The following is a 23178-nucleotide window of genomic DNA, read 5'->3' as shown; positions in this document are numbered from 1 at the left end:
TTTTTTTTTTTTAATGTCAATTCATGTCTTCTCTTAGTTGTAAAGATTTAGCCTGAAGCAGAAAAAAATCCTATTACAGCTTGTTCTGTTTGTCAATACAATATTATAGGCGAGCCGACCACGTGTTGTATGTGTCTGCCTCCAGTGGTAGCTTCACTTCGAGGACCCTTAACTCCATTTTTATACTTTGTGCTGGAGGGAGGAATAATTTTTTTTAACCTGTGACAGACAATCTTATTCCCCTGCTTCTATTATTTGTGCTCAGCCAAGCTTAAATGAATACCTCCTAACTGTAGTCATTTTTAGACAACACAAATTACTGGATTTGACTATTTCTCTAACACAGAGGTCTTTTGCATCTATTCCCCTTCAGTCAGTAACTTCACATCTATTTACACTTTTACTCCATTAGTGACATTTAGCCCATAGTTATCACAGAGGGTGAATGAAGCTGTCCCTCACAACCAGACACTCAACAACCAAGGAGAGACATATTCTTTTTTTAAGTAATAAAATACTAATTTTAAATGGTTTATTTATTAAATAATCTTTAAATATCACTCTCCAATTTGTTTGAATGCCATGACAATCAGGAAATATATTTAAAAGGTCAAAGAGTTCAACATTTCTTGCTGGATTCTAAACATTTACGTTTATCTGAAAAGAATAACTCAACACTAACAGTGATCATACAGAACACTGTAGCCGGTCAGGAAGAGGGGGGGGAAGGTGGCTTCTATTCCCTTTGTTATACATTTAAAGGAATGAACAGCCTTTAAATGCATAAGCCTTATAATACTTGTTGTCACGGAGAGTTTGACACACAGACAGAAACACAGAGCTTTACATACATGACATGCTGAAGAAGAGGAACCGGCTGTAGCAGACGCAGAGGCACTGACAGACCCACTCCCCGCTGACCATCTCTGGCCTTCAGCTCCTCTTCCTCCCCCTCCATCATCTCTTCCCTCTATTCCTCTCTCTCCTCACCTGTATGACTCTCCCCCCTCCCCACACACACACACACACACACAGCCTCGGTATCGCCTGTCATCTTCGTGTAACTCACACCTGCAGGCAACAGCAGCGTGGCGAGCATCTCTGGTTAATGTTTCAAAAGGTCGGGTTTGTCTGCGGGCGGCGCCGCCTGACGCCGCTCTCACACGCAGATATTACAGCCAGATGATGCTTCACATCCAGCCTGGTACACGTAGACTGTCCAGTGAGATCACTGATGAGTCCAGCAGAGGGCTGTGTAGATCTAGGAGCTTTGCTCAGTTTGTATTAAAAATATACCAATATCACCATAGTAACAGCAAACTGCTGGTTTAACACATGGATGCTTTTGATATGAGGTAAAAAGTCTCTATCAACCTTTTTATTAATTTGTCTAATGTTCAAACATCTACAGTACTCATGTCTTTCAATTTGTAACTTTAAGAATCAAAAATCATGTTTTATTATTATTATTATTCCGCATGTACTGCAAAAAAGTACACAGACACAGCATAAAAACAGGTGTGAAAATGGCAGTGTGTTGCAGGATTATTACCCATGGTCCACCACAGGTTGCAGCCTTGAGGGGCTACAATGTGAAGCAACACTGATGGAAAAAGGTCAAGTTTTGTTTGTCTCGCCACAAGAGGGGGCAGACACACCTCGTCATCCACTTCATCTGCGTGTTTGTCTTCACCAGGTGTAAAAGTTTTTATCTGTAACTCGATGTGAACACACCGTCTCCTACTCGTGTGTTTTTGGAGGAGTACAATAGTGTCGGTGTCCCTGAACGCATCCCATCATGCAGCTGGAGTTGCTTCTGTGTTGTCGGCTGCTGCTCTGAGGCTTGGCTTATGTATCTGTCTATCTGGTGTCTCTTTCTCTGGTTTATTTACATGCTTGTCTTCGGCTGCTGTCTCGTCACCCTCTTTGTTCTCATCTTGTGTTATTAGTCAGATGAAAAGAAAAAAAACTCTCAAGCGTGGACCCTGGGGTAATTACCTCAATGACTCATTCTGATTTCAAGGATTAAGGGGAAGATGGGGGCGGGACGACACACGCTGCTGCTGCTTGATTAAAGACTGACAAGCTCTGATACTCCTAGTGTCTCATTCTGTCGCTCTTCACTTTATATGTGACGTGCCTCAAGTCGAAGAGGATTTCTCTCTAGCGTGCTTATTCACCTCTGCTGAGCTTCTGATGTCCTACAGTAGATTTTAATACGCAGGTATTCTTAGCTATGATGGGTTGCAGTGGATTGTGATTCATTTTCATTTCACTTTGCACACACACAAAAAGGCCTGATCTGATCAGATGCCTGTAGAGGGGATGAAGTGTCACCATGATGGTCGCTTACATCCTTATTAGCTAAAGACTGAAACCAAAAACACACTAGAAAAATGTAATGGCCCTGTGTTGAAACGATCCACCCCCACACACACACACACACTATTTCTTATTTTTCCTAATTAGACAAGTCACTGAGGGGTTGACTAACGTCTCCATGACACACTGTTCACCTGCATTGCATCTGCATTGCATTGGGTGGGTACAGTTGTGTATTTAATATCATTATTAGTGGTTTAATGTAATTCCAGCATAGTTTCATCCAACTTTAACCTGAACAGATGTGTAATCAAAAGTGAACACAAGCTCAAACAGCTGTAGCTATACAGTCTCGTATTTCACATGTGTTTATTAACTTCATCTGTGTTAGTGCAGCTGTTAATTCCCATTCTATCTGGAAAATTTAGAGGACAATGTCTACATTATTGTGTAAAAAGATGTAAAAAAGCAGCCAGCTGCAGTTAGCAGCTAACAAAGACGCTCAAAGTTCCAAGAAAAGAAAATCAAATGGAATTGTCCATAAACTTTGAAGACAGCACAAGGCCCTTCAAAGAAGAGGATGAAGTGTTTCTTATTTCATTCAGCCTCATTCTGATGTCATGTGTTTGTTCAGTGTAACACACCTCCATCCTGAGCGCTGAGGACATTGAGGGCGAAAAGCATGGCGTTGGAGAAGGTGGTGGCCTCCTCCTTGCTGGCGAAGTTGAGGCCATAGACCTGCCTGGCGTCCCGCCACTGGTGGAAAGTCGGAGTGGCCTGGTTGTATTTGAGACCCTTCACTATGGAGTAGTTAATAACCACCTGAGGAAGAGGAGGGACGAAGCCGTACTTTAATGAAGAAAACCAAATGTTCCCCAATGGAGCGTTCATCTGAAACAGCAGCACAGCTTCTTAATCTGGAGGATAATAAACGTGTACAGATGGAAGGCTGGGAGATAAATACAACAAGATGGAACTTCTAATAACTCTCTTGTGTTACTGAAAGAATAATAGAACAAAATGACAGATAATTGATGCCTCTGGGCTTGAAAGGGTATCATGATTTGTGTTACATCTCTGTAAAGGCACACACAATATAAAAACACACTCAGAGTCAGCATTCAGCAGCTGAGCTTGTGAATTTTGAAGTTTGTGCATCTGTTTCATGAGCCCAGTGTTGGCACAAATGCAGTTGTGAAAAAATAGTTTTATTTTCTATCACAGCTACTCAATAACATGTCAAAGATGATAAATGATAAACTACACTCTGTCTTTGGCTTTTTTGTTTTTTGACATTATCCCTTCAAATGTTCTCAAATTCTCTGATCTACAAATGCATTGAAATTTACTTTAACAGCAGCAACCTTGTGGTTGATCAACTTTTTATTTTATTTTATTTACCTGATTAGTGAAAATAAAGCCCACTGAAGAAACACTGGTGTTCACTTACACAGAGAATCACACAATCTTTCATCCTATCACTGAAAATTCACTCCTTCTGCAGCATATAGGGAGTAAATGACTGATCCACAGAGTGTCGTGTCGTCAGCGTCTGTCTGTTACCTGCTGGTCCTGCAGTTTGACGCCGACCACTCTGAAGGTGTTGTTGGCAGTGTTGTGGTAGATGTTGATGCGGCTGAATCCCTGCTGTCCCGGCTTGATGGGAACCCATTTCTTACTGGTGTCATCGTAGACCATGACCGAGGCTCTCGCCTGGCAGATGCTCTGCTCGCTGGGAGGAAGAGAGAGGACAGTTGATTATAACAAAGGATTGATTGTACAGACGTTTGTTTTCAGGACAGGAGAAACACAAACAGCAAATTTAAACATTTAAATTTAGGGTTAGGCTCCCCTAAGAAAAATGTGATGGTTTAAATGATAAGGAAAGGAATACCTGAGCAGAAAGTGGTTAAAAAAACGAAAAAAATTCCAATGAAAAGGAGGTTTTTCTTTTCTGGGGGGATTTTCAATGCATTTGAAAGGTTTGGGTTAAAATGAAAAACATACAACTGCCCATCATTTGGGTCAAAACATCAACCATTTTAACTAAATATGCTTAGGAGCACTAATATCTAGTGTATGAATACTTGGTTTTTACTTTAACTTACTTGATGAAGGTGATGAAGAGGTTTAACGGTTATGAAGCAGTTTAACCGGTCCCTGTTAATTTCTTATTGTTAACTACGAATTCTGAAAAAAAGGTTTGAATAAAAAAAATCAAATCAAATATTAATCAGTTTTACAGTCATACCCTAAAATAACACCCTTCAAATGAGCGTCTTTTCACCTCTTCACTTTACGTTTTGCTTTATTAAACAGTTTTCACTTGAACAAACTGATGGTAACGGATGGATGGAACCTTTTTCTTTATTCCTGTCCTAGCTTGGTTCACAGTGGGGTTAGAACGTGTTGTAGAGAGAAATTTTAACAGTAGAATTAAGTCTGATGTCACTACTGCTGTTATTTTAAGGATGTAAGTGAGATAATTAAAGTGAACAAGGCAACAACTCAATCTTCTAATCCCGTTACAACCACACTCTAATCCAAATGTAATCAAGCGGATGTCCAGCATCTGTTGATGTCTTCAATGTGTGTGTGTGTGTGTGTGTGTGTGGTGTGTGTGTGTGTGAGTGGTCTGAACACACTCGTCAGCCTGCTGACTAAGTAACAATAGAGAAAAAAAGGCATGTGCCTGTTTATGAGTGAATAAAAAGGGGAGAACAGATCAAGGTGACATAATGTGAGCAGGAAAAACACAGAGGAGCAACAAAGACGGTTATGACTTGCAAATGAGGTGAAGAAAGAAGAGCCCTATCTGTGTCTCTGCCGCTTTGACAAACTAAAATAAGTGGATTGGCCCCTGAGGGGGAGTGAAAGAGCTGCGTTGGAGAGACAAGGGGGAGAAAAATGGAAGTGAGGAAAGTCTTGGATTGTTGAATAGAGAGCAGCTTTTAAAAGCTATTAGAACCTGGATGGCTTCACAGTTTGCCGTCTTGTGATGATAACACTGATAAACACAACTTGGATGTCGTTTAAAAGAGAGGAAACTTTTATTGCACTACTGTTGTGGGTAGCTGTTTCCTTCAGATAACGCACCACCAGACGATTACAGTAGTCTCGTCTTCAAGAAAATGAATCAATAGAAGGGAATAATTTTTTACCAGGTCTCTAAACACACTCACACGCGAACACACAAACACACACACACACACACACACACACACACACATCATTTTGTACTTCTGGTCTTCTTGTGCAAACACTTGAAGTAATCCCGAGCACTCGCAGGGCAACACTGTGGTTAATTTATATTCTTTAACTCGTCCACTGTGTTAATTTTTAAAAACGACTTCTTGGCAGCACGCTTGAAAATGGCATCGAAGGCCCAGAAGCATGAATAAATGAGATTCTTGTGCTAAAAGAGACTCGAGCGGGAAAAAAAGGAGGAGGCAGGGAAAAGGAGATCAAGTGGTGGAGGAAAAAGAAAGTGAGAGGAGCTGGGAAGCTGGTGAGGTAACAAGAAAACATGCTTTTCTGACTGACAGTTATGGGACGGACACACACACACACACACACACACACACACACACACACACACACACACACACACACACACCCACACACACCCACACACACCCACACACAAACATACTCATACATGCACATGCATACAAATCCAACTACACAAGTTGAAAAATTAACCAATCGTCTGCAGGACATGAATAAATCAGGGACTTGTGAATTGACGTTGCCTGCATGGCCTCATGCAGACACACACACACGGTCTCATACTTTGACTGCCATCCTGATCCAAGCTGACAGGGACAGAGAAATCTCAGGGAGCTTCTCAGGATACACTGAGAATGTCTCATCACAGCGCTATCCTCACTAAAGAAAAAGCTATTCTACATGACGTATGATTCCTGTTTTTTTTTGACATTCAAGATATTTTTAATTGTTGCATTTAAATCCAGCTGTAATATCAACCCTTGATTTGAAACATCAACAACATACGAGTGGGAGCAGGTAGAGGTTCCCACACAATAGGAAATTAAATGCAATGCAAATTTCAAGAGCAGGAAAGCTTTTAGATGTGCAACTGCTGATTGAAATCAATTCACTTTGAGCTGAAATAAATATTTTCTTTCTGAAACTAGAACAATCACACAACACCTCAAAGCCACTGGAACCATTTCAACTAGTGTCCCACATCGGATTTGTAGCTCAAACCATTTAAATGTGAAATAATGTTATCATTAGTAATTTTTTGCCTCTCAAACCTTCAGTTAACATATTTGGATTTGTTTTTACGGTCAGAGTAATGAGGGTGTGATACAAACAGTTGAATTATTCATCCACAGAAATGAATGTTTGCACGGGTGAAAAGCATAGTTATTCCTCAAATACAAACATTTTTCACTTTTCATCTCCCTCTTTCTAAATTCTAAAAACGAGCATCAGTTGTTCTTCTTTGTGTCTTTACCAATATTGGCTTTTCTTGTACCGCTTCTTTTCTAACAGCCAAAATGTAATCTTACCTCTGACAATATACTAAATTTTGTGTACAGTAATTATGAGATGGATCTGTAAAAACGTGCAGATTCTGGATCGCTTTTTTCAGTAATGTGAGCTCCAGCTCCAGCGCTCCCCATTCACTTAAAGGTTTTACACAAACAGTGACTAAAACCTTCCGTTCTTATCAGCCAATATCATGAAAACCTTTACACTAATCAAAATAAAAGATATGCAGATATGACGAAGACATAAGACATAATTAGGTGCAAAAAATATCAAATTAAAATAAATGTTTACACTTATAAGGGGCGATATGTTTTGGGATTTGTGATGTAATTATTCATTTTGAGTCAAGGCGCATCAAAGTAAAGTGTCTTGTTGATATATAGTTAAATGATTGAGTCTAGAAACTGTTTTTGGGACGTGAAGCTCTCTGAGTTCCTTCTCTTCTTGCATGGGTTAAATCTGCTGGTCTTCATTGATGCTGAGGAGACAACCGTCGGCCCACACCTGGACCGATGGTGAGTTGGCTCATTCTCAGCGGTGTCAAAGCGTCTAAACGTTTTGTTCCTGTCACTATTTCTGGAGCTCCTGTCTGCCTGCACTAAATTTACTCGGCCAGCTTCACTGTGATCTCAGACAAACAGCACAGCCGTGATCTGTCGGAGGGGGGGGGGGGGGATTATCACAGACTCATAGAGAAAACACAGGTGGGAAAATCATGCTGTCTGCATAAGAGAGAGACTGATGTTTAAAAAAAACACAATTATCCCTTTGATCCCCTGTTTGGTTGATGAATTACCAAAGAGGGAGGCAGAATACAGATTTAGCAACATATCTGCTTGGTAATGGCATTTTGCAATAAAGCAGAGGTGGAAATTGTCATTTCATTTCCACATAATATATTGGTTTCAATTTGTTTTCCATCTGAATCCATTTAGAGCTTAATTGTAACTGAGAGAGAATGTTTGACTTTCTGGTCAGATTTATTTTAGACAGACGGTGAGTCAGTCAATGAGGAGATTACTGTGAGTAAAGCCTTTTCCTGTTACTCTATTCTATCATTAAAGCCGTGTATGTGTGTGTGTGCGTGTGTGTGTGTGTGTGTGTGTGTGTGTGCATGCGTGTGTGCGTGCGTGTGTGTGTTACCTTCCTGTCAGAGTATTTCCAATGAGTCAGTCTTTGTCTCACAACAATCGGTGCTGTCAGATGACCTCTTAAAACACTACCTTAGAAACACCACAACATTGATGCAGTCATGCTGTTCTACTTCCTGTTGTCGCTAAAGGCAAGGATGTGCAAAACAACAAAGAAGGATCTGGAAATAGAACAACAGAAAAAACACATCTCTCCAACACCCAGAAACAGTTTGACATTGTTCATTTATTCTCCAGCTCAAAACGATTTACTCTAAAACACCGGAGTGAAAGGAAAACTCCATTTATCCTGCATTTGTTTCAACCTGTGTTTTCTGACTCGCTTGCAAACCTGCATCTAAAAGGCTTATAATATTTCCTGTTGCAGTCGAACGCTCACACAGAACGACACAACATGTGTTTGTGCAAAATCTCTGTCAACATCGTTGACACGATGTTCCATGATGTTGAAGTTCAAAAACTATTTAAAAACCAGGAAAAAGCTTCAAAAAGGGAGAAACTACAGAAAACAAGGACATAAAATGGTGCAAAAGGTGAAAAATAGGACAACTGATGACCCACAACAAACTGGCATTCTGTTGGCCGTCCTGATGATGCACCGTCAATAAAACAGTGGAAACACCATGAAAATCTAAGCGACACACAGTTTAATCACCTCCAACAAGGAGATCCTGTTTTCACTGATGTCCGCCGGTTAGTTAGCAGGATTGATCCAGAAACATCAACAAAACCAGAATTTTTTTGAAGGGTTTTGGTCGGGGGAAAGTTGGTCTTAGAAATAGTTTGGATGTGTGGGATTAAACTATTCTTTCTTTATGTATGTCCAACTCCTCGACTTATTGTGCTCTGTTTTCCTAGAGAGGACAGAAATGATGGCAAAACCACTGCCTTCAAACTAGCCAAAAAGGGTGCACAAAGAAATGTCTTGTTAGTGCATTGAAGTGTGTGTTAGTTCTGCGCATGTGAACTTCATCTGCATGAAACATCAAGGCCGCATTAAACAGAAAGAACAGCTGACAGCTTAAACATTTATAAGCGTGCCAGAGCACGGCTACATTAGCAATGAGCCCGAGCTGGAGCTAAACCTCAGCTTTCATAGAAAACGGGATCATTTGTGCTGTTAACTGTTACTGGAACTCAACCACTGGAGCCAGTTGGCATCAGGAGAAGCCACTTTGGCTAAATGGCATTAATTTCAGCTCCCATTTGAGTCTGTCGACTGTTTCTTCAGGGAGGATAGGGAGGATCCGCCGCTACAGATCTGTCCCAGTTACTGCCGTTGCAGCGCCTGTCAAAGCAGAACGTGCTGCTTTGGATGTCAGCCATGTGTGCACTGCAAAAATGTTCAGGCGGCTCACTCTCCTGTAACTTTGTAAAATGATCAAAAAAGTTCTGACATGCAAATGTGTTCTCTGTGCAGAAAAAACTTCCACAACAAGAACTGTGGAGAGGAGTCCACTGGGAGCAGCGCAAAGACGAGGTTTAAAAATATGTTTTTTTTTAAAAAAGTTTATACAACTGGTTTGTGGAAGTGTGAAATTTGAATTGAGTTTGAGCTTATTCTTTTCAGTGATCATCATAAATATTCCTTTTAGGAAGACTACTAAATGGTAGCAAAAGTTATTTGCAGCCTCTAATTCCTACCATCTCCATAAATGAGATCCAATATAATATGGATATAATATAAGAACCCTCAGATCAGTCAGATCTACATTATGATCCAGACGTGGCTCCCGTCGCACATCTTCTGAACATCAAAAGTTCTCGTTTTATTTTTAAAAATAATCTAAAATTTTAAATAAAATAAAAAGCGATGCAAAACCTGCATCGATACCCACACCTATGTCAAAATTCAATCTTTCTTGACCTAAAATCTGCCCTGTGTAGAAATTTAGCAGAATATATTGGCAATTTATCAAGTCACCTTAGAAACAAACAGGAGATCCGACATCCTCCTCCAATTATCGCTGAAATAAAAATACATTATAAATAATTGAGTCCAACATCCATAAAAGAATGAAATTGCAGTGACTTTAGGACAATCTGTAAATTTCGGTAACGACAAATAAGAACTGTGATGGTTCCGTTTGTTAACCTGAAACAACTTTGAAAATAATTCAGCATCAAAATCAGTCCTGTGTGTGTGTGTGTGTGTCTGTGTGTCTGTGTATATTCTTGCACATAGGCTACTTGTGTCTGATGGAATAATCAAGTCGGTGTGTGTGTGTTTATCTGCAGGAACATGTTTATACCTTTATCTGTGAAAAATGGTCCAGATAATATAAACTGTTGGGCTGAATCTTAAAGCCTGGTTTTTGCAGGCCTGTTACATAAGCAGCCTGCTCATGTATTTGAGGTTCTGGTAGTGAAGGAGACGGAAAAAAAAAAAGAGTGTAAGCCGGGAAAGAAGAAAAAAAGTAAGACAGAGAGAAAATGAACCTGTGCTGACAGCAGACTTTCAAACAAACCACAGAAAACAAACCGAATCGGGAAAGAGAAACTCTAAAAATAGCTGACCTCGGCTGAATGATGTTAGAAGCTTTACGTGCGTGGAAATAATGCTCACGGTGCGCTTGTGTTAATGTTGTAGCTAAGGGTAGGCTGACAGAAGAGATGGTCATCAGTCTTCCACTGGCTATGAAGCTATGCTTAATGAGAAAGCTGCAGTCTGGCACAGGTTTAGCTATTATTGGATGTGACACTGCATATCCAGACCCAAATACAGGGAGAGGTCACCTCTACCTCTAGCACAACGTTTGCAGACGACATCTTTTTAGACAACAGATATAGTGAAGGGTCATGACCACAAAATGCATTTTTAAGGTTATTTATTACAGATTGTACTTATTTGTGTTTTGGCTATGCTGGTGGCATAAACAACAACATGTTGTTCTTCGGTTTGTCCATAGGAACAACATTCCTTTTTCTGGAGCCACTCATCTTGTTTGGGGTGGGATCAGGGAGCTTTTCCCAGATGACACTGGGGCGATTTGAGAGTTCATCAGAGGGCCACAAAGAAAGAAAGAAAAATAGAAAGAGAAATATCCAATCCCACGTCTACAGTTCAGTGGTGGAAGGAAGGTGGAGAACCCGTGGCTGTAGGCTTAAAACGCACTGGTTTCAGTTCATTTCAATTATAATAATGAAGTTTTTTCTTTCTCTCCTTCACTAATGCTTTGGAAATTCATTGCTGTTGTGCAGCACCTGAACTCCCTGAACATCTTACAACCACATCCTGGCCTTTGAACGTGGTGTGTGTGTGTGTGTGTGTGTGTGTGTGTGTGTGTGTGTGTGTGTGTGTGTGTGTGTGTGTGTGTGTGTGTGTGTGTGTGTGTGTGTGTGTGTGTGTGTGTGTGTGCTCGTATATCAACGTTTTTGGCTAGTGTGTAAATTTGAATACATGTCAGAGGCTAGAAGCTCGGAAGATGCACACCGACAGGACGTCAGGACACACACACACGTTAACACACACTAGCACACACATGCTCCTGGACTCTAGTGTCAACTGCTCCGACCAAGCAAGAGCACGCTAATCTGCTGGCGTAACAACTGGACTGGAATATGTGCTTGGCCTAGAAAATAAGGCTGTGAAGAAAAGATGAATGAGCAGTGAAATATGGATTAAAAAACAGCAACTTGATCCCTCAGACTGTCTGCTCTTTAATTACAGGCATGAATGTCTGTGCAACAACACTAAACAATGTGCTGCCTCTTCCTCTCATCATCAAATAACTCTCATGTGGCTGCAACTGGGTATTTGCATGGCTGTATGCATCCGTATGAGTCTGAAACAGTGGATGCCCCATTGCCTCGAAGGCAAACACTACAGACTTCACAGACCATAACGCATATTTATGAAAATGTGCAGTGTCTACTGTACATGTTGCCTTGCTTTGGGGTTTGGGTTGTTCTCTTCTCAAAACATTAATAAACCCTCAAATGCTTCTGACAGTCCACTGAGGTCAGCTGGGACAGCAAAAAGTAGAGAACAAAAAATTAAAAGCAATGTCCTGGTGTCATAAAACAGATCTGAATTTATAGTTTAATTCCAGCTGAGAGCCTGCAAAAAGAGTGCAAGGATGAGGTTTTTTTTTTAAACTGCTGTTCCACATGAGATATAAAGCATTTAAGAGTTTCCTCAACCTCCAGTGGTAATACTGAGCCTCTCAAAAGCAGCAGGATCAGGCATTTTAACGTGAGATCAGGTGCTCTCAAGTTTGTATGTGTGGGGGCAATAACTGCATGTTTTATCAATTGTAATGGATGAGAAAAAGATTCATGTTTAAATTATGTGGCAGGGATTTAAAGAAGTTTTAATTTCTCATTGTAGTGTGTGTTTTTTTTTTTTAAACAAGATTTAAAACTTGTAAAAATGGTGTCACATCAGCAAAATGGCTCAAACAGAGAGTTTACAAGCTGGCTTTGGGTGGTCTTAACTTCCTCACATCCTCTTGTTCCCAGCATTATTCTCCCATCACTGAGTGGAAGGACTTGAAATTAAAGACAGGATTGTTTGTCAGACCTGCTTGAAAATACAAGGAGAGTGGAAAATAACTGAGACATGCAGCGGTGGAGAATTTACTCTTCGGATGGTCCTTTATGTGTCTGCTGAGACGGACAAATCCTCTGATATAACAGACACGTCGACAGGGGTGGTCAATAGCTGAATCCAGTCTTAAACAAATAAGTTAATCTGGTGAGAACTCCGTAAACAAAGAAAAGAGAGGAGGTTTCAATCCCTTGGGTACACGAAGATCACTTTAATGGTGTAATGGATGTCTAAATTAAATAAACCTGACAGCACTCAGGGAGTAGAAACCTCTGCCAACATCTGCCAAACAGTCTGTGATATCCCATAATAGTCAGAGCCTCATAGTACAACTCAAGGAAAACAATATTTCACTAATGGTGGCGTGAAGCCTAACTGAATCAGCACCAAGCTGCAGCTTAGTTGGAGGTGACATCAGTGTCATTATGATTTATTATTTTATTGTAATAGTTTTAGACAATGGTTTTATTTTTAGTGTTGTGAACAGCTGTGATCTTCTCTACCTTAGGTTTAGGTTTTTATCCCTACTTCCCATTTAGTTAGTCTGTTGTATCTCATTCAGGCAGAATTAACTTCTCTTCAGTGGGAGTGATCCTGCAGAGAGAAGCAAACAGATCAGCTTCTAAAGGGTTAAACTACTCCTTTTGAAGGAGTTTGGTTCCATGTCTGGTGTTAAAGGCTTCAGGTTTGGATTCATCCTGATTTGAGTTTAATAAGCATTTCCTGAAATGTTAAATACGGAGTCTGTTGCCTCAGGTCTGTCTGCTGACATGTGTACCATAAAAATACTGATGTACAATCTTTGTCTACAGCCAATGGTGTGTGTGTGTGTGTGTGTGTGTGTGTGTGTGTGTGTGTGTGTGTGTGTGTGTGTGTGTGTGTGTGTGTGTGTGTGTGTGTGTGTGTGTGAGTGTGTGTGTGTGTGTGTGTGTGTGTTTGAGTGCATGCACGTAGGTCAGTCATTTTTCTTATCAACCCAACAACTCAAGATGTTTGGACCCCATGCTGAGAGGAAGAGAGAGATGAAGTAAGAAAGAAATCCGGGGTGAAACAGAGGACAGAGAGGAAAATGTGACGAGACAGAGAGGTAGGAAGCATAGAAAAGAGTACGGGTGGATTTAAAAAATGCATGCATCTCCATTTGGCAGAGGGGAAAAATGTCCCAGCAGAGAGAAGACTGTATGTAGGTGAGAGCCTCATCGGAGCATCAACTCATCCTCATCCCTGGAACCAAAGAAGGGAGGAGAATTAAAGGTAGAGATGCCTTGAGGGTGAGCATCTCCTTTCACCACTATGCCATTAAACTCACTGTGGAGCCTCACACTGACATACAAAACACATGACAAGTGCACAGGTAGGTGTCTGCTAAGGGCCGTTAGGTTAAGTGCTTTCCATTGCAGACTATTGCACTGCCTGATAGTCTTTTTGATTCTAAAGGCGTCTGTAATGAACTCCTGCTTGCACAGCGCCACATCAGACGTGGTTTCTCGTAGGTCCTATTTGTGCCACAAATCATCCGTCAGTGCATTCAATGACCCAGAATATTTGCAAATTTTCAGCGGTGGTTTATTATGCTTGACGTGCATGTGATGGACTCCGTCTCTAATCCGTCAGGCTGCATTGCAATGAGGGAACAATGTCTCCTCTGGGAATCCTGGAAAACAGACAGACCTTCCATCATTGTGATATAATCCTAGAGGAATGATGTGCATTAGGATAAAGCAGCTCTTGGGTTTAAGTCAGACGCTTTCAAGGTGAATAAGGAAGGAAATAAGAGGTGGAGAATCAGCCAGTAATGAAAGTACATTGCATAAGTGGGCAGTCAGACAACTGTGTTGGTTTATTTTAGATGACTAAAATAAAAAATTTTACTTTCTCATCAACTTTTGGAATCTCCCATCCCTCTGGTTTAACCCAAGGCAAGGTAAGTAAGATGACCTCAAGTTCACCTTTTAGGCTGATGCAAGTCATCCCATCAATAATATCATCAAATGTCGATCGCATGACCTGAAAACACTCTCTCAATACAGAATTACCTTTCCATACCTCCCAAAACTACAAAAATGCTTTCTAATCGGCTGCTGCTATTAAAGAGATACGAGTTTAAAGAACTACAATATATAGTTATAAAGAAAGAAAGGTTAATTTGAAGAATCATCATTTAAAGAAAAAGATGTCAAAGTTTTGCTTTGACAAAAAACTATTCACACTTACATAAAGTAACACAGGGAAAATATGCGGCATTTCAACTATTTTAAAATTTTTATTATTTTTTGTAGACTAAAATTACTTCAGACTTATGAAAAGAGGCAATATGCTCACTGAAAGGATGCAATATTGGGTTAAGGTACATTTTTTTAAACATATATTATTGCGCAGGATAAATAAATCATAGACCATCCACGTCCAACACATTTCCAAGAAGGCTGGTTTTCTGCTTGAAGCTTCAAGAGGCAACAAAGCAGAAGGTCTCCCTGTGTGTGTTTGTGTGCGTTTCTGTGCATTACTGTATGTGCCTCTGCGCTGCTGTGGATTGGTCAGTGCCGGTTGTCATGGTTATCTGGCTATATTGTGGCTACGATTACTTCCATTACCATGGAGCCCAGGATAGCGCTAACATCCCTCCATCCTTTATGAAGGTTCTTCCAAGACATGCACACAAACAAAACCCACCCAAAATCAGCCCCATAGTTATTTTTGTTTTCTGTAATCACTCCTTTCTTCTACAATTCCATCCCATCCCCTCATCCCGTCTGTCCTTTTGCTTGGCTTGGCTTTTCTCACCATCCCCCCTCTCTCCTGGTATTTTCTCTCCCTTTTATTTCCCTCCACTCCCTCTCTTTTCCCCTCCGTCTCTCCTGTCATTTTTCTTTCTCCAATCTCTCATCTTCTTCCCTGACCACACATGGAATTTTCTTTTCATACAAAAATCACAAATGATTTATTTAGAGTCACATTATAATATACGTATAAGGTATGAGGATTCATTGCATATATAGATCTGAAATCTTAGTATTGTCTTACGGTCTGGATCCGTTTTGTAAAAACACACTGCAATTTCCATCTCTAGAACCTCAGTAAAATCACACCATGGCTGTGGGTGAGAGTTTGCATGTGTTGCTGTGCCTCCCTTGTACACAAGAGGAAGAGGAGAGGTGTGAGGAAGAGCCACAAATGTGTGAGACGGAAGCTTTTTTTTAAATAAAGGCTGCAGTTGACACACACACACACACACACACACATTAAAACCCTGATATTCGCTGACATTTCCTGATGTGCGCTGACGTAGATGTTTCCCAGAAGGTCACTGGTGTAGGGCTGTTGTGGTTCAAAACAGCTTTAATTGTTTACTTGGCTTGAACCATTTTCAAATTTGCTTTTAATCACAAAGTGAGGGAGTAACATGATATTTAGTGCTGCATATTTCTGTTAGAAATGTCATAATTCTGGAGAAACTAAAACAAAGTAGATGCAGGTAGGTAAGTTGGGTAAATAGATACCGTTGTGTCGTTCAGGTGATGTCATGCAGCAGTGATGCCCTTGGACTCCTGTGGAGTCACCAAGGAGCCCGGCCAGCCTGCGATAGTGACACGCCGTCGCCCCATAAAGCTGCTCCAGCCCGGAACACTTGCCAAACTAAAAGCTGCTTAGTGATGAAAAGTCTGGCTGAGTCCCTTAAAGCTGCACTAATCAGAGCTGTTAGCGTATGAATCGCCAATCGTATCGCACACAAGATTACAAGGACGTCTCCCACCACGAATGCAATGGATGGATGACTTGATGGTTAGAGAAGTGAAAAATGTGTATGAATGGAATGTCTAAAAAAAATTTTTTTCCGCTGTGGATGTCACACATCATCAAGTCTGACGTGTCTGGATGCAACAACTCTATCAGGCACAATTACATCTCAACAAGACAAAGAGCAGGGAATCTGTTGCACGTCTGAGCATGCGTCCTGGAGCCGTCTGCAAACAGAGCAGGCGTGGATGCAACAAGCCACCCCGAGCACTTCCACCATTGACTGGAAGGGAAGAGTGGCGGCAAAGAAAAGGAGAGGCGTAAATAGAGAACAAAAGAATCACAGAGGCGGGCAAACAAGAAGACCACAGCGGCCACTGGGCCCTGGATGGCAGATATAACACAACTGCTGCACTGTCACCCCATCTGTCCAAACTTGGCACGCTTGTGCACAACCCATCAATGCCCTCTGCTTCTCCAGGGAGGAGAACTCTTTTCTGCACAGCTAGCTAACACATTAGCATGCAGCCCCATCCCCCCTGCAAGGGCAACCATCCACTCACAGCAGCACTCATCATACACAGAAAGGCTTCTGTGCTGCAGCAACTGGAGATCAGTGGAATCATGATGCTCCAGCTACATGTTGGGTGTATCAGCAGTAAAAAGGTGACACTGTAAAAAAAAAAAAAAAAAAAAAGGGAAATTCACACCTGAGGTTCAGGTGTTTCCACCATTCAGTGGTCAGTAGTGGATCTTTCGCTCTATGAAAGCCTTTCCCATCACTGGAAGCCTACCTGACTTTGAATTCTGTGAGCTGTGGCTGTCCCGGTTCAGCACAGTAGATCTGGGGGAAGTAAAACCGGTGCGACTGCAGGTTGACGTCCATGGTGTCCACGCACAGCAGACACACGCTTCAGTTCAGTTCCACAATTTGCAAAAAACAAACAAAACAGGCCGGTTTTTCCTTTGTCTTTCCTGACTTTGGTCAATGAAGCTGTCGCTTAAAGTCGGAGTTCAGAGGAACATCTCAAGCCACCATCTCCCCAGTTGGTAAGAGCATTACCACCAGGACGGCATCCCCCTCCTCTTCCTCTCCACCATGCAAGAACATTCAATCACCTTTGTCGCCCGGCAGCAAACAGGCACACTAACCTATTTCCCTACTAGCATCCACTGGACCCTCAGCAGCTGTGAGGAACAAAGATGACTCCAGGGAAAGATGGTAAAGACGACAAAAATTAATCCTGGTTACAGATCACTTCTTTAGCTGATAGAGAGGAAAAATTAGAAGGAATAAAAAAATCACTACAAGGTAAAGGGAGGCTAAAATATATGGGAGTAGTCCTCAGCCACAGACAGAGACTGAATGGGTGATGAGAGTCTTTTGGGTTTTTTACGCTTCAGAGATGGGGGAGATGGAGATGGACTGAGATTCCCGGTGCTTTGAGGCGTTGCCCTGGCGCTGCCTCTCCTCTCTGTGTCTCATTGGATTACCTCCTCCCTCTCCCTCACCTCGTCCCTCCTCCCTCCATCCCTCCCATCCTCCCCTCCCAGCTGTGACAAGACCGATGAGCCGCCGGCCCTCGCTGCTGCTGGTCCTGCCCCTCCCTCTCTCCTCTACACGGCTGCAGGATTGGCCAAAGAGAGGATGCATAAGCCCACATGGAGGGATGGAAGGGGTGGGGTGGGAGTGGGGGGGGGGGCAGAGAGGAGGAGCATCAGAGTTTAATTCATCTGATGGCTGTCGTCTTTTCTCGCATATGACTTGAGGTGGCATGCCGGGCTGGGGTGGAGCTCTAGATAAACTCACACACAGACGTCACTGATCTGACAGCGCTCACTGGATGTTCATGAACAGGAAGGAACAGATAGAGACAGGAATATGACCCAACATGTGACAACTATGAACCAGCTGGGTGTATGTAAAGATACATTTACAGACAGACAGACATACAGGTAGACAGGTGGGTTATCTAGCCATAACATTAATCTCCTGAGTCTTTATCTCCAATAAATCCCTGTCAGGTTTATTGTACATCCCAGAAATAGCCCGCTCTGCTAACATCACCTATATCTCTGCTGCTGTGTTTTCCCAGCATGCAATATCATTGATTACACAGGCATTGTGACCCATGAGTGGGGCAGTGGACACTGATGTTCGTGCCATTTACTCACCCACCAGCGATGGATTTTGCCCACATATTTTAAACCTAATAAATCTCTCTCCTTTCCCTTTTTATATCTCTGTCATATCAGTTCACGTATTTGCAAAACCCCGTAGGAAGCACTTTTATTTCAATGACATGCAGATGTGTTCTTGCAGTGACTTGCATCATGAAGTCTTCTTCGGGAAATGAGCCTTCATCACAGCTCCAGCTACATTACAGACTTCAAGGGCTGCATACACAGTTTGTTCACACAGATTTAGACAAGATAGCTCTATGGTATCTTCTGTCAGACTCCCTCTGCATGATGAAGCGCCAATGAAAGGTCACTGGCTGTAGTCGGACTGTGTGTTTTGCTCAGGAAGTTTCCTGATTGACAGAAACTTTCTGAAGTTTTTTTCTTTTATATGAAAGGAATCGTGTCTTAATGCTTCCTTTTGAAAATCTCAGCATAAGATAAACTGAAACGTCCTCTTTTTAAAAAAAAGATTATCGTTTCCCACAATGGCAACTTTTACTCCACCTTCTTTCTCGCAGTTCATGACAGAGCCCACCTTAATAAGATGTGTTGTATCCATCTGATAAATAATAATCAGGGAGAAAAAGTGATTGTCTCCTTCTTGAAAAAGCGATTTGAGTCCAAACCAGTAGCTGTAAACGTAGATTCATCATGAATTAATTGAATCATGCTGGAGTTGAACCTTTTGTTTTAGGACTCGTTTCCAACCGTATCAACTGTTTTAGCAAGAAATACACAACTATGATGATCACAATGTGAAGGGAATTTGTTCATCATGAACTGATGGTACATCTGAAACATCATGAACAGTCAGTGTTGTTAAATAGGTGTGAGCTTCAGGTCAAATCAGGCCCCGTCCACACGATGCCGGAACTTTTTGAAAACGCAACTTTTTTGTAGCGTTTAGGCCTTCCGTCCACACGACAACGCAGATATCTGGAACGTAAACGCAACTTTTCGATAACGCTGGCCGAGGTGGATTTTTAAAAAAACGCTAGGTCTGCGTTGTCGTGTGGACGGTGTATCCGCAACTTTTTAAAAACGCTGACGTCTTGCCTGTGACGAAAACCGCTGTGACGTCATATTTATGGGCCCGTGTGTTGTGACAACAAAACACTGAGGATTCCTATTGGATAAAATTTGACTCAATACTGCCACCACATGGTTTGGCATGCTTATTGCCGTCTTCGAAAACGCACTGGTGCGTTTACGTGTGGACGGAGATTTTTTTGAAAACGCTTTCGTGTGGACGCGAATTGTTTTCGATGTGATTTTAAAAAGTCGCTTTTTCAAAAAACTCCGTCATCGTGTGGACGGGGCCTCACTGACATCCAAATCACATCAACGGAATCCTTCCCTCCCCCCATGACAAAAACACATCATCACTAAAGATACAACTGGTTCCTTCAAAATAAAAGACAAATAACAGAACAAGACCACTTCAAGGGCCAATCAGATTTTGGTTGAAGCCAGTGCCCCTCCTCTGGATCCAATCCCTGGATCTGCCCATGTCCGAGTTTTGATTTAAAAAACTAACAGGAAACATATCTTTGATTGATTGGTTTCCTAAAATTCAAGGACTAAAGGTCTAAATGCACGAATCATTCGCTCAATGTTAACCGTTACTTCATAGATTCATTTTTATTCCAATGAACTGGAGTCAGCGTTTAAAAAAAGAGGCCAAAGGCATGCAGGATGTGATGTGGGATTTTCTTTTTTCTGGATATCGAATCACATGTAATTCTGCATAATCCAATATGACTTCTGTTTCATTTCATCTCCAAAAATACCCACAATCCACCTGTGTGCATTCACAGCATACCAGATGAAGTGCAAAAGCAGAAAGAAAAGGGACTGACTGAAGGTGAGAGGCGTGACACAGAGCAGGTTAAGGATCCCTGACGCTTCCTGTCTTCTCAGTTAACTGTTGGCAGCTCATCGTCTCAGCACCAGGGATAGAATTACAGCTGCAAACAAACACACACACACACACACACACACACACACACACACAGACACACACACACACACACACACACGCACACACACACAGCAACTGTCTGACTCACATGATCCGATCGTTTTAATTACACCACATGCAACCGGGAGCTGATGAGAGGAGCTTCAGAGAGCGGGAGGGGAGAAGGAGAGGTGGGGCGGACGGACAGGGGGGGGGGGGCTCATTTCCCTCTCATTCACAGAGATGTGATTACCTCTCTCTCTTCAACACACAACCATACACACGTTTGCAGATTAAATACAGGGGTCAGACTGTATTGTGAGAAGCATTGAATGCAAGAGTCATTTTCAATGTAGCCGCAAGAGGACACAAGCCAGTGTCTTATTGTGCCGGTCCCAAGCCCGGATAAATACAGAGGGTTGCGTCAGGAAGGGCATCCGGCGTAAAACTTTTGCCAAATCAAAGATGCGAATCAAACCTATGACTTCCATACCGGATCGGTCGAGGCCCGGGTTAACAACGACCGCCATCGGCGCTGTTGACCTACAGGGCGCCGGTGGAAATTGGATTACTGTTGGTCGAAGAAGGAGAGGAGGAAAGTGCGTTCGCTCGAAGAAAGAGAAGAGGAACACCAAGAGTATAGGACTAAGAGTAGGGACGTTGAATGTTGGAACTATGACAGGAAAAGGTAGAGAGTTGGTTGACATGATGCAGAGAAGAAAGGTAGACATACTGTGTGTCCAGGAGACCAGGTGGAAAGGTAGCAAGGCTAGAAGTTTAGGAGCAGGGTTCAAGTTGTTCTATCATGGTGTAGATGGGAAGAGAAATGGAGTAGGAGTTATCTTGAAGGAGGAGTTTGTTAGGAATGTCCTGGAGGTAAAAAGTGTCGGATAGAGTGATGAGTCTGAAGCTAGAAATAGAAGGTGTGATGTTCAATGTTGTTAGTGGGTATGCTCCACAGGTAGGATGTGAGCTGGAGGAGAAGGAGAAATTCTGGTCGGACTTTGATGAAGTGATGCAGAGCTTGCCTAGAAGTGAGAGAGTTGTCATTGGAGCAGACTTCAATGGACATGTTGGTGCAGGAAACAGAGGGGATGAGGATGTGATGGGCAGGTTTGGTATCCAGGAGAGGAACGCAGAAGGACAGATGGTAGTTGACTTTTCAAAAAGGATGGAAATGGCTGTAGTGAATACTTTCTTCCAGAAGAGGCAGGAACATAGAGTGACCTATAAGAGTGGCGGTAGGAGCACACAGGTAGACTACATCTTGTGTAGACGGTGTAACCTGAAGGAGATCAGTGACTGTAAAGTAGTGGTAGGTGAGAGTGTAGCCAAACAGCATAGGATGGTGGTGTGTAGGATGACTCTGGTGGTGAGGAAGATCAAGAGGGCAAAGGCAGAGCAGAAGACGAAATGGTGGAAGCTGAAAAAGGAAGAGTGTTGCATGACTTTTAGGAGGGAGTTAAGACAGGCTCTGGGTGGTCAGGAGGTGCTTCCAGATGACTGGACAACTACAGCTAATGTGATCAGGGAGACAGGTAGGAGAGTACTTGGTGTGTCATCTGGAAGGAAAGTAGATAAGGAGACTTGGTGGTGGAATGAGGAGGTACAGGAGTGCATACAGAGAAAGAGGTTAGCTAAGAAGAAGTGGGACACTGAGAGGACTGAGGAGAGTAGACAGGAGTACAGGGAGATGCAGCGTAAGGTGAAGGTAGAGGTAGCAAAGGCCAAACAAGAAGCTTATAATGACTTGTATGCTAGGTTGGACAGTAAGGAGGGAGAGACTGATCTATACCGGTTGGCAAGACAGAGAGACAGAGATGGGAAGGACGTGCAGCAGGTTAGGGTGATTAAGGATAGGGATGGAAGTCTATTGACAGGTGCCAGTAGTGTGATGGGAAGATGGAAAGAGTACTTTGAAGAGTTGATGAACGTGGAAAATGAGAGAGAACAAAGACTAGAAGAGGTGACTGTTGTGGACCAGGATGTAGCAAAGATTAGTCAGGATGAAGTGAGGAGGGCACTGAAGAGGATGAAGAGTGGAAAGGCAGTCGGTCCTGATGATATACCTGTAGCGGTATGGAAGTGTCTAGGAGAGGTGGCAGTAGAGTTTCTGACTGGGTTGTTCAACAGGATCTTAGATAGTGAGAAGATGCCTGAGGAATGGAGGAGTAGTGTGCTGGTGCCCATTTTTAAGAACAAGGGAGATGTGCAGAGTTGTGGCAACTACAGAGGAACAAAGCTGATGAGCCATACAATGAAGTTATGGGAGAGAGTAGTGGAAGCTAGACTAAGGGCAGAAGAAGAAGAAGAAGAAGAAGAAGACTGTATTGTGAGAAGCATTGAATGCAAGAGTCATTTTCATTTGAAACTGATGAAAATCTGAAATTGGTTCTTTTGTCCTTGTCTGTGTAGGTTCTCAGTTATCCAGGTCAGGGTTAAAGTCAAGTGGATTGATTTAAACAACTTTGGTTTCTTTTGTCTTTCTTTTTTGTTGATTTCCTGGTACTTAATTGTGATGACACATGGAAATTAACAAAATAATATCCTTAAAAAATACTTTCCAATGCTACCTATATTATAACTTCAAGTACAACCAGAGATACGTCCAAATGCACAACAGATTCAAAAACGTACAACGTTCAAAACGTACAACACCACTTGGCAGACAAAACAAACCCACCCAATAGCCAATAGAAATACAGAATACTGGTATCTGTCCTGCAACTGCAGGCGTGAGCCGAACATCTCAT

The 23178-nt window shown here is 42.2% G+C and overlaps 1 protein-coding gene across 4 annotated transcripts in view; it reads right to left on the bottom strand.

Annotated features, from left to right (window-relative positions):
- evlb (Enah/Vasp-like b) overlaps positions 1 to 23178 on the bottom strand; it is a 37417-nt gene that overhangs the window by 8543 nt on the left and 5696 nt on the right. The window contains exons 1-3 of one of the 4 annotated variants that reach the window (XM_068342610.1): positions 17076 to 17620; positions 3886 to 4054; positions 2967 to 3144 (exon numbers count right to left, since the gene is read on the bottom strand). In XM_068342610.1, coding sequence (XP_068198711.1) covers positions 2967 to 3144; positions 3886 to 4054; positions 17076 to 17167 — 439 coding nt within the window. In that variant the 5' untranslated portion in view covers positions 17168 to 17620. Of the gene's footprint in view, positions 1 to 2966; positions 3145 to 3885; positions 4055 to 16043; positions 16166 to 17075; positions 17621 to 23178 lie in introns of those variants that run through there. The other 3 variants (XM_068342609.1, XM_068342612.1, XM_068342611.1) reach the window with 3 other exon arrangements.

This window comes from Antennarius striatus, chromosome 19, assembly GCF_040054535.1.
Source record: "Antennarius striatus isolate MH-2024 chromosome 19, ASM4005453v1, whole genome shotgun sequence".
In the NCBI taxonomy this organism is placed as follows: Eukaryota; Metazoa; Chordata; class Actinopteri; order Lophiiformes; family Antennariidae; genus Antennarius; species Antennarius striatus.
This window is presented reverse-complemented; position numbering and strand designations above follow the sequence as displayed.